The 12,498-nt window shown below is 38.2% G+C and overlaps 1 protein-coding gene across 3 annotated transcripts in view; it reads left to right on the top strand.

Annotated features, from left to right (window-relative positions):
- SMAD5 (SMAD family member 5) overlaps window positions 1-12,498 on the top strand; it is a 54,875-nt gene that overhangs the window by 12,628 nt on the left and 29,749 nt on the right. For all 3 annotated transcript variants that reach the window (XM_072728546.1, XM_072728547.1, XM_072728545.1), the window contains one exon: window positions 9,659-10,230. In XM_072728546.1, the coding sequence (XP_072584647.1) occupies window positions 9,828-10,230 (403 nt within the window). In that variant the 5' untranslated portion in view covers window positions 9,659-9,827. The remainder of the gene's footprint in view (window positions 1-9,658; window positions 10,231-12,498) is intronic.

The following is a 12,498-nucleotide window of genomic DNA, read 5'->3' as shown; positions in this document are numbered from 1 at the left end:
ACGTATTGAGAAAAATCTTTCATGACCAAGGACTTAAGTGAATATAGTGAAATGAATCTATTGCTGTGTCCCATGCACTATGATACCCTTACTTCAGTGTGGATCAAGGTGTTATTTTGAATCTGATATATTCTCCAGGAAAGTTTACAGGAGAATATTGATCATATGGGTATAATAAAACAGTTTTAATCCCAGTATAACAATTTTATTTAGAAATCTAAATATTACATATTAGGAAGTGGATGAGTGAAATAGAGTTGAGCGTGTGTAATTGTGTGTGGTGTATACATATATGTGTATACAGACATATACACACATACTGTGTTCTAGTGTTTAGTGTGGCAGAAATGTCCTAATGAATGTTGAAAGGCTTTGGAGTAAGACTACCATAATAAATGTAAATTTTTTTTACGATAGTAGTAAACAATCTTTCATACCTATTGACTTAGCTCAGTTGAGAGAAGAGAGGATTAAAGTAGATGAAGAAGTTGATAAGATAGGTTGAGTAGTATAAAAAATCAGTTTGAAAATCAGCATATTGACAGGATTATTCTTAGTCTCTGAAACTGTATAATCTTTTGATAACAATGATTTGAATGTTTTGTTGAAACAAAAAATATGGAGAACAATAGAAAAGATCTTTAAGAGAAAGATATTCCTTGGTGAGAAGCTTTCTTTCTAGGAGGTACTGTGTACAATGTTTAGGAGTGTGGGTTCTGGAGCTGGACTGCTAGGATTCAATTCCTGCCTCTATTTCTTATCTATAGAAATAAGTCATATTTAATTTCCCCTTGTCTGTTCTCTCATCTGTAAAATGAGAATAATGGAATTTACCTGATATGACTCTTTTGAGATTTTAATGATTTTTGGTCTCTCAGTGTAAGTCCTTAACGGTGCTTGACATAGTGTTCAATAAATGGTAGTAGTTTATTATTATTACTGTCATTATTATTATCATCATCATCAAAGGAGCTGATTTTGAAAGGAAGCTGTTGGAATCCTTGAAATAGCTACAGTCTTTTAAGAAAGCCAAATGTCCAAAATTCTATCTCTATAAGTAACTTTTTAAGATCATTCATGTGCTTTTGTCTGTTTAGTCAGTAGCAACGCAGCCCATGTCCTGTGCTTTTTACAGAGAATTTCCAGCACAGTACAGCAGCAGAGAGGTTCATAAGGATAACTAAGTCATCAGGAAAAGCTCATGTTATGTGTAGGTTTTCCTGAAATAATGATAATTGGTTCTAAAAAGCGCATTTAAAATGAAACTATTTAAAATTGGATCAGGGGGATCCCTGTGTGGTGCAGTGGTTTGGCGCCTGCCTTTGGCCCAGGGCGTGATCCTGGAGACCCAGGATCAAATCCCACGTCGGGCTCCAGGTGCATGGAGCCTGCTTCTCCCTCTGCCTGTGTCTCTGCCTCTCTCTCTCTGTGTGACTATCATAAATAAATAAAGAAAAAAATTTAAAAAAATAAAATTTGATCAGTATCTTAAACTGAACTATGAATAAAAGGTCTGGGACTTTATTTTCAAAGATTAAAATTTTAGAAAAATATTAGGTTATAACTGTAAACATGTATTCTTACAGTGAATAAAGCATGAATCAAGTTTGATGGATAGGTTTATTTAAAAAAATTTTTTTGGTGGGGATTCCTGGGTGGCTCAGTGGTTGAGCATCTGTCTGCCTTCAGCTCAGGTCGTAATCTCGGGGTCCTGGGATTGAGTTTCACACTGCTCCTTGCAGGGAGTCTGCTTCTCCCTCTGCCTGTGTCTCTGCCTCTCTCTGTGTGTCTCTCATGGATGGATAAATAAAATCTTTAAAAAAAAATTTTTTTTTTTTTTTTTTTTAAGAGCATGGTGGGGAGGGGAGTGGCAAGACAGAAGGAGAATACTAAAGCAGGCAGGCTCCATGCACAGTGCAGACCGATGCGGGGCTCTATCTCAGGACCTCAAGATTATGACCTGAGCCAAAATCAAGAGCCAGATGCTCAACCGCCTGAGCCACCCAGGCATCCTATTATGTGTAATTTTTCTCACAATAACTTATTAGTGTGATAGGGCATTCTTTATATTTGTCATTTATGCTACATAAAGAGCATTTACATTTTTTTTTACAAGAATATCCATTAACAAAATACACATTGATTTTATTTACTAAGGACAACTTTTAATCCTTTGATAGTGAAGCTATTCTCTTTCCACAAAGAGAGGCTTGCTTGATGTAACTGTAAAATCGTCAGTTTCCCAGGCTAAATGTTCCTCATCAGTGCAAACTCACCGCAGGAGTACTGTCCTTCTTGGCCATATTACATCACTCCCATGGGTCTCTTGGAGGCAAAGGCAACAGCACATCTGATGCTTATGCTGCTTGTTGTGCGGTGAGTGATAAAAGTCCTTTGTCTCTGGCTCAGGAGTTTCCTGGCCTTTGTCAGCCTTCCTGAAACAGTTAACATTAATTTATTTGGTTGTGGGGCTGGTAGGGTAAAATTAAATCCCATGCCCTACATTGTTAGGCATTATTTTAAAAAACTTTTTGAAATCTCATATTTTGCAAACTTTGCACTTTCACTGGTGGTTTATTAGCCATTATGGTAAGGGAGATGGTAGTGAATGGGAACCAGTTTTCTAAATGATTAGTTCACTAACAAATTTTTTAAATACTTTTTTTGGTAAATCTTATGTGCATAGCTCAGTGAAATTTTACATATGTTTGCATCTGTATCATCATCATCCAAATCAAGTTGTAGAATATTTCTTTATCCCCAGAACTCTCTCTTACCCTCACTTAGTAGCCGCCTTGTCTCTGATGACATAGGTTAGTTTTTCCTGTTTTTGAGAAGAAATGATATAATGTGTGATCTTTCATATCTGACTTCTTCATTATATCTATGTGATATCATGTCTGTGTGATTCATCCATGTTTTTCATATGTTAGTTCTTTGTCATTGCTGTGAAGTATTCTATTTGAATTTGTTGCTATGATTTATTGGCCCACTCCACCGTTGGTGGATATTTGGGGCTAGTAAAAATAAAGTTGCTTTGAACATGTACTTGACTTTTGGCAGCAATAGCATTTGTTTTTGTTGGATATATACCTAGGGATGAAATTGCTGGGTCATAGGGATTTATGTATAATATGGCGTGATATTTCACTGGTTTCTTAAAATTTTTTTTTCTGATAACTAATGTTGAGGCCATTTTACCATCTAATGGCCATTGTGATATTTTCTTATGTGAAATGCTCTATCAATGCTTGTTCATCAGTAAATTTTTGGAATGAATTTCGCTCCCTTTTTTTAACTTTGTAAGGTAAGACTTAGATAACGAGTCCTCAGATTACTTGCACATACAACTTACTTAGTTTGCAAAGTTGTAAAATACTTTTGGAGAGAGTATCATGAGAGGTTTCTAAAATTTCTAATCATTCAATATTTAAAGAGTTGAGTATGTGGTTTGTCCCTACTCCTTTCCCAGTACTAGATTTAACTAATACTTAATATTGACTCTTAGGTTTTTGGAATCTGACACCTAATCTTTTTTCTGAAACCAGTCTCTTGGAGTTGGACTAATGACATCCTCATTAACCAGTCATTGGCCTTTTCTTTGTTCACATTATTTTTAAACTTTATCTTGTGTTTGAAATTCTGCAGTACCATTGCATCTAATCCTAAACTCCTCCTTTTAACAATACTTCACTGGTAACTTCTTCCTTTTCCCTACCAGTGTTCCCTAATGCACAGCTGTTAACATACCAGCCTTCTCTTTCTGCTGAAAACCTATTTTTTTATTACTGTTTCAGCTCTTTGTGCGAAATCTTAAATCTTTCTCATTTTTTCCTTGCTAAACCTGTGTCTCCAGTCATGACCCTTTTCCAGTAGAGTTAACCGTCTTCCCTACTGACTAAACTGCTTTCTGAGTGACCTGAATTCTGCTAATGGAGTTATTATCTTAGTCACCTGGGTTAAAATTTGAAGTTATCTTTAATTTCAAGGTACAGTTGATAGAAAAATCAATGGCTGTTCATTAAACATTCTTTTAGTATGTGGTAGAATGCATGGAGTGGTGCCAGGTGCTGAAGGCTTCCTCCTGGAAGGATTTTGTATTCCTTTTGGGAAGTTAAGATCTGTTCTTATCACTGTCTTATTAATTTTTATGATACTCAATGATCATAGCCTCTTTAGAGTTGGGTGGTGAAGGAATTATTCACCAAATGAATTGGCCTTGAGCTTTTCCTTAAGGATGACTGAGATTTCTCTAGGAAGACCCAGATGGGCAGAAGTATAGGAATTTGGGTTGGACCAGAAAGTGTGTATAAGTGGTATAGTGATGGGTATGTTAGGTTGGTACTAGATCCAGCCTTTTTGTTTTGTTTTGTTTTGTTTTTGTTTTTAAGAGAGCGATTGGTGGGAAGTAGAGGGAGTAGGGGAGAGAATCTTTTTTTTTTTTCAAAGTTTATTTTTAAAGATTTTTTATTTATTTATTCATGAGAGACACACACAGAGAGGCAGAGAGACCCAGGCAGAGGGAGAAGCAGGCTCCATGCAGGGAGCCTGATGTGGGACTCTATCCCGGGTCTCCAGGATCACGCCCTGGGCTGAGGGTGGCGCTAAACTGCTGAGCCACCTGGGCTGCCCCAGGAGAGAGAGAATCTTAAGTAGGTTCCAAGGCCAGCCTAGAGCCCAGTGTAGGGCTTGATGCCACAACCCTGAGATCAGGATGTGAGCCAAAGTCCAGAATTGGACGTTTAACTGACCCACCTAGGTGCTAAATCCAGCCATATTTTGAGTCTTGATTCTTCTTCCCTTCATTTTTTTTTTTTAAATTTTTATTTATTTATGATAGTCACAGAGAGAGAGAGGCAGAGACACAGGCAGAGAGGCAGAGAAGCAGGCTCCATGCACCGGGAGCCCGACGTGGGACTCCATCCGGGGTCTCCAGGATCGCGCCCCGGGCCAAAGGCAGGCGCCAAACCGCTGCGCCACCCAGGGATCCCTTTCCCTTCATTTTTAAAAAAATTTTTTTCTTTTTTTCCTTCTTCCCTTCAATACTAATGATCATAATTAATGTTCAAATAGCACTTTTTAGGGCGGCCCGGGTGGCTCAGCGGTTTAGCACCACCTTCAGTCCAGGGCGTGATCCTGGAGACCCAGGATCCAGTCCGATGTCGGGCTCCCTGCATGGAGCCTGCTTCTCCCTCTGCCTGTGTCTCTGCCTCTCTCTGTTTCTCATTAATAAATAAATAAAAATCTTTAAAAAAAAAAAAAAGCACTTTTTAGTGTATAAAGCATATATTATGTGTGTGTACACATGTGCATGCATATTTTATTGTTTTTAAAGGTTTTATTTATTTTAGAGTGCACACACATGCAAGCAAGCAGTGGGAGAGGTGCAGAGGGAGAGGGAGAGAGAATAAGCAGGCTGCATGCTCAGCGCAGACCCCAACACAGAGATCTGTCCCATGATCCTAAGATTATGACCTGAGCGAAAACCAAGAGTTGATTGCTTAACTGATTGAGCCACCCAGGTGTCCCAAAATATTTTATTACTTCAACATTTCAGTCACTTAGGAACCATCATCCCTTTTTTTTGGAAGAGTTGGTAGACTTAGAAACAGTGATACCTGGTTCATGGTCTTATAAAGGACAGAATCTGATCATATTCTGTTTTCATCATATACTTTTTAAAAATTAAAAATTTTGAATATTTTGGGTTATGAAATATTTTAACAGAGTAGAGTATATCTAATATCTATATCTATATCTATATATCTATATCTATATCTATATAGATATATATATATCTATATAGAGTAATATCTAATGACTTGCTAAATCTTTTTAAAATCTGGTTTTAAAAGAAACACAGCTGAAGCTTTTCCATTCTTCATACTTCTTTCCTTTTAGCAGTGGCAACTAGTATTCATTGTCCTGAGATTGGTGTATCATTTTTATTTATGCTTTTATTCTCTTACCAAATCTGTGCATACCCGTAAGTACAAGATTTTGTTTTAACTTTTATACAGTTGCTCTGATAAAAAGGGATGTATATTTTTCCAGCTTGTTTTTCTTTAGCTCACTACTTGCTTGCTCACTTAATAAATAGGCACTGTTTTCAGTCCAGGGGAATTTGATGAGGGATAAGGAACATGAAGCTACCTGCCTACTAATGTTTCACTGAGAAGACATATAATAAGTAAATAACATTGATGGGTTGATCAGGTTAGGATAAATACCATGAAAGAAAAGTAAATAGGATCAGGCAGTAGAGAATGATGATGGGAGTGTGATGGTGATATGCTATTTTAGATAAAATGGCCAGGGAAGTCCTTTTTCAAGAAGTGACATTTGAGCAGTTGAATTAATTGAAAGAGTAAGCATGTTAAATAAGATCAGAGAGAATCAGGGGAGGAAAACATCAAGTGCAGAGGCCTTGGGGTAGAAATGACCTGGGAGCACTTGAGAAATGGAAGGAAGTCAAGACTGGTTAAGTGCAAAGTTAGGTAGGAGAATGGTCAAAAATGACTTTGGAGGAAAGACCAAAGACCAGATCATATAGGCCCTATAAAGTGACGTTAAGGAATTTGGATACCGAGTATATTGGGAAGCCACTGAATAACTTTTCAGCAGAGGAATGACATAGTTTGACATACTTTTAAGATTACTTTTATACTAGAATTCTGTACAGTAGAAAAGAATCCATGGAAGCACTTTCTATATTGGAATGGGAAGATCTTGAAGATACACTGTTTATATGTTTGTACCTTTTTCTTTTTAGAATACCTTTTTCTTTTTAGAATACCTTTTTCTTTTAGAATACCACTGTTTGTTTCTTATTTTTAAAGATTTTATTTATTTATTCATGAGAGACACAGAGAGAGGCAGAGACACAGGCAGAGGGAGAAGCAGGCTCCATGCAGGGAGCCCGATGTGGGACTCGATCCCGGGACTCCAGGATTACACCGTTGGCCGAAGGCAGGGGCTCAACTGCTGAGTCACCCAGGAGCCCCTAGAATACTACTGTTTATGTAAAAAAAAAAAAAAAAAAGCTTTACTATATATTTGTGTTAAATTTCTCTGTAAGGACATGAAAGACAATTGCAAAGATTACCTGTGAGAAGGGGAATTGATTGATAATGGGGAGAAAAATGGGAAAGGAAACTGAGTACTCTATACTTCTTTATATGTCCAGAAAAATTTTAAAAATCGTACAGAAGTGTGTATACATCTTAGGTTTCCCACCAGCTGAATTTTCACAAACTGGGCTCACCCATATAATCACCCATAGGAGAAGCAGAACTTTGCCAGAATGGCAGAAACTCAGGGTTCCTTCTAGTTGATATCCTTCCTTTCAAAGGGAAATCACCATCCTAACCTCTAACATAGCATGCGTTAGTTTTGCCTCTGTATCATACCAGCACTTGTAAGTGTTTTACTTACCACAATTTTAGATTTACTATTTTTATTTTGTATTATGCAAGTAATGCATTAGTAGATTCCCTTTGTGAAAAGGTTAAAACAATACAGAAATATATAAAAGAAAGCACAAGGACCCCTTTCTCCTGCCATTTCCCTATTCCATGCCTCTTCCCAAAGGTAACTGCAATGGTTAATTTAGGGTATCCTTTCTAGTCCTTGTTTGTTTACTTGCACAAATAATTTTTCCCTTTTTTTGATTAATACATAATATGGTTAGTACTTGATGATGATGGTAGTGAGACTAGTAATTAACATTTATTAAACACTGTCTAGTAGTTAACTACAGTCTAGTGTTTGGTCTTCAAGCTTCTCTCCTCATGATGTTTCCTTCCTCAACTTAATCTCCCTGTTATTCATATATTCTCTCTCCCACATATCTGCACTACCCCCCTCTGGCCTCCGTTCAGTTCCAGTGTTACTAAGTAAGGATTAGCCAGACCTGTCTACTTTCTATTTTAGGAAATGGCTGTGTTCATATCTATCCACACATTTTATTGTTTGTTTGTTTGTGTCCCTATGCCTTTGAAATTTCTCCTCTTAGACAGTGGAGGATATTTTGGTTTACTTTGTTACCTTTACTGGCTGGCCCAGATGGCTTTTATCCTATACCCTTGATGTAGCTACAGCTGAGTTCAGCCCTTCTTAAAGTTTGTTTATAACATTTTATAGTTTGTGACCTGTTACTGACAAGCTTTCAGTCTTTCCTTGAATTTCTTTAGTTTAATGTGGCTAATTTTGCCTACCTGGCAGAAATTATCCCATGTAGGATTGAGGAAGTCCGTCCACACAGGAGGAATATTCCTTTACTTCTGTGCACCTTTGCCCCCATGGTTCTAAGTTCTAGCCATGGTTCATAGTAATCTGGATAGACAGCTGGTTGATCAGCATCTAGAACAATGCTTGGCGCTTACTACAGCTCAGTTAAGTATATATTGAATGAATGAATCAATTGGCTCTTAAGATGAAACATAACTTGGTGTGACTTTTTTTTTAGCACTGTCATGGCAGTTCACAGTGTATGGCACATAACAAGCAATCAGTTATTTATTTTTTTTGCAATCAGTTATTATTTCTTGAATTTAACTCAGTTTTATTTTATGTTTACCTGGGTTTTAACTGAACACATGCATTCTTCTCTGAGAAGATGGTCTTTGATGCTACAGTTTGCTAGAACTTGTCAAAGGCAGAGCTGCAGCATTATTTGCAATAGGCACAAGAAAGGAAACCTCTTTTGTTACTGGCATCCTTTTCCCAAACATTACTCCTGCTAAATATTTCACTAGCTGCTTATTGTCTATCGTTGGCTGTGTAGTGACCACAGGGAATTGTACCCACTCCTATCAGTGCAGTGCCACTGCATATCATTCCCTCTTATCATCTCCAAGAGTTTCGCAAGGGTGCAGAGGGGTGGTCTGCCTAGAGAAGATTCCTTAACTTAACGTGCATAGGCAGTAAGAATTATAAAATTATAAACTCCTTTTCTGGGTTAAACTTTGAATTTATTCTCTTTAAATCTATTCGGCATTCTTAGTTTTAAACATAGATAGTTCCCGTTTTTCTGGCAATTACGTGTGTTACAGTTTATTTGAGGATTTGTTACCTCTTATGAAAAAAATAATATAAAATTTGATAAAATTTGCATCTAATAATGGGATTTCAATAGTACTATGGCTCTTGCCCAAACATTACAAGTCTGTGAAACACTTTACAGAGGATAGTGACCTTAGGGAAGAGTTAGATTTTCTGAAGACTTTTGTTGACATTAGAACACACTGTGTTTAAAATTGACATGGCATGTGACATGGGTTTTAGTGAAGAGAAGTACTTCAGAATCAAACCTTAGAAAGGCGTTTGGGGGCTTTATGATCTAAGGAAAGGAAATGAAAGTCTAGAGGTTTATTTGTTTGGATAGTATATAGGATGTAGAGCAATCTGTTTTTGCTTTTGGTTATTGTTTGGCATTGCCTGTGAGATACTTGTTCCTATTATGAAGAAAAGAAGTGAGTGGTCACAGGACTTTAGGGAAAATTTCTCTTTCTAGACTTAGGTTTTTTTTGTTTTATTTTGTAATGTTTTTCTGCTCTTATTTAAAAATAACATACTTTTCATTTAGATTGACTTTGCTCTATGTTAATTACAATCCTCGACGTAAGGGATCTTACCCTTTTCCCTCTTTCTCTTTCAGGACTTGAACCAATGAAAGAATCTTATGGCACTTATGAAGATAAATGTCACTCCTCCCTTTTTAATTGGAACTTCTGCTTAGAACCTGTATGTGACTTTTCATCCGTGAGCTTTTCTTTGAGTGGCCACTGACTTTGAGTTGCAGGAAGGTCTCTGAAGAGTTATATCAAATGACGTCAATGGCCAGCTTGTTTTCCTTTACTAGTCCAGCAGTAAAGCGATTGTTGGGCTGGAAGCAAGGTGATGAAGAGGAGAAATGGGCGGAAAAGGCAGTTGATGCTTTGGTGAAAAAGCTCAAAAAGAAAAAGGGTGCCATGGAAGAACTGGAGAAAGCCTTGAGCAGTCCAGGACAGCCGAGCAAATGTGTCACTATTCCCAGATCTTTAGATGGACGCCTGCAGGTTTCCCACAGAAAAGGCTTACCCCATGTTATATATTGTCGTGTTTGGCGCTGGCCTGATTTGCAGAGTCATCATGAGCTCAAGCCATTGGATATTTGTGAATTTCCTTTTGGATCTAAGCAGAAAGAAGTTTGTATCAACCCATACCACTATAAGAGAGTGGAGAGTCCAGGTAGGTTTTACCTTGAGAAGAATTACAAAAACTTGTCTCCTTCTGATTTACATTTCAGTGGACTTAGTAATTAAAAGGCTGTATTAGCCTTGGGTTTCCTTCAAGATTTTAATCTTGGAAGAAGTAGTGGATTTTGAGTTTAGCTCTTTATATATAAATACAATAGCTCCCAAGTAGTTAGTTCTAATTCATGTTTGATGTAAACAGTCAGTCATGTGTACATGAGTCAGAGTCCATCATACATGTGCTCTGCCTTCCTGTGGATGATGTGTCTGTCTTTTGTCTGAAACCTAAGCTCCATGTGTGTATTACATCCCACTCCTTTTTGTCTACTCAGGAAGTCTGTTCATACAGGTGTCACCCTTCTCCCCAGTATTACATTTTCCCTCTCTATTTGATTATTTCTGTCAGCACATGAGCATGTCATGCTTCTGCCCATCCTAAAACAGAAGTTAAAAAAGAGTTCTAGTTTCGACTCCATTGTTTTTATCTTCACGTTACTTTCCTCCCGTTCTTTCTGGACACCTTCCACTTGGTCTCTCTCTCCTAGCATTTGACTTGTCAAGGTCACTGATGACTGCCTCCTTCTAGAGGAGGGGTCATTCTCAGCCCTCATCTTACTTGCCTTCTCAATGTCATTTGAGATACTCGCTCTCCTTCCCTCCTACTCACAACTTTTTCTTTATTGGCTTCTGAAACGCAACACTCTTCTGGTTCTCCTTCTTCACTGGCTGTTTTTGTTTAGCCTCTATTGGCTTATTTTCCTGTTTTCACATTACTCCGTCCCTAAACCTTTTCTACATCCATAGTTTTCCTCTATGGGTGCTCATACTGTCACATGTCCTAAAACTGTAAGCTTGTGCTCACATTTTGAACTCCAGAGTGAACTTCCCCTTTGAGTTTTAGACTTCTGTATTCCCAGATTCAGTTGCCCACATGACATCTCTACTTGAATGTCTCATAAACATGTCAGATTTAATATGTCTAAGTAGGACTTTTGATTCCTCCCCCAGTCCTTTTTTCCTCTAGTTTTCCCTGTTGAAGTAAATGGCACCAGCATTCATGTAATTGCTACCTAGAAGTCATCTTTTATTTCTCTCTTTGAAGTCCTGATTTGAGCTATGAGCAAATGCTGCTTGCTCTGCCTTCAAAATGTATCTTGATGTTCCCTTTTACCATCTCTGACACAACTATTCTAGTATAGACCGTCATCATCTTTCATCTTAAATAGTGCCCTGATTGGTCTCTCTGCCTCTTCTCTTTCCTGCCAACCCATTCTGTTTTCTGCACAGCAGCCAGAGTGGTCTTTAGAGAGTATCAAATCATGGGTGCGCCTGGGTGGCTTAGTTGGTTAAACATCTGATGCTTGGTTTCGGCTCAGGTCATGGTCTTAGGGTTGTGAAATTGAGCCCCCATATTGGGCTCCATGCTCAGCAGGGAGTCTGCTTGAGATTCTCTCTGTCCAAAATAAATAAGCCTTTAAAAAAAAAAAAAAAGAACATAGCAAATCACATCTGTGCCTGCTCAAAACATTTGTCACACTTAGATTTCCACAAGACCCTACATAACCTCTCTTCAAACTTCCTCTTTTCCATAGACTTGCCCTACTACTGCATCTAGATTTTTTTCTCTCTCTCTCAATTCTGCTTACTCTCCTGCCTGATCTTGTCATGGCATATTTTCTCACTCCTTTAGTCCTTGCTCAAATACCCCCATCTACTTGATGCTAGATATGATGTGTTAGATATTTATTTATTAATTGGTATAAGCAGAAACTTTGTCTCATTGTACTGCATCACCAGTGCCTAGAATAGTAGTATTACCTGGCTCTTAGTATATGGTGCACAGTATATATATTTTTTAATTTTTATTTTATTTTATTTTTTTAAGATTTATTTATTTATTCATGATAGAGAGAGAGGCAGAGACACAGGCAAAGGGAGAAGCACGCTCCCTGCCGGAGCCCGATGTGGGACTCAACCCCGGGACTCCAGGATCGCGCCCTGGGCCAAAGGCAGGCGCCAAACCGCTGAGCCACCCAGGGATCCCCTAAATATATATATACATATATATATTTAAAGATTTTATTTATTCATGAGAGAGAGAGAGAGAGAGGCAGAGACACAGGCAGAGGGAGAAGCAGGCTTCATGCAGGGAGCCCGACGCGGGACCCGATCCCCGGTCTCCAGGATCAGGTCCCGGGCTGCAGGCGGCGCTAAACTGCTGTGCCACCGGGGCTGCCCCCTAAATATATTTTTTTAATGAATG

The sequence above is a fragment of the Vulpes vulpes genome, chromosome 12 (genome assembly GCF_048418805.1).
Source record: "Vulpes vulpes isolate BD-2025 chromosome 12, VulVul3, whole genome shotgun sequence".
NCBI lineage: Eukaryota > Metazoa > Chordata > Mammalia > Carnivora > Canidae > Vulpes > Vulpes vulpes.
This window is presented reverse-complemented; position numbering and strand designations above follow the sequence as displayed.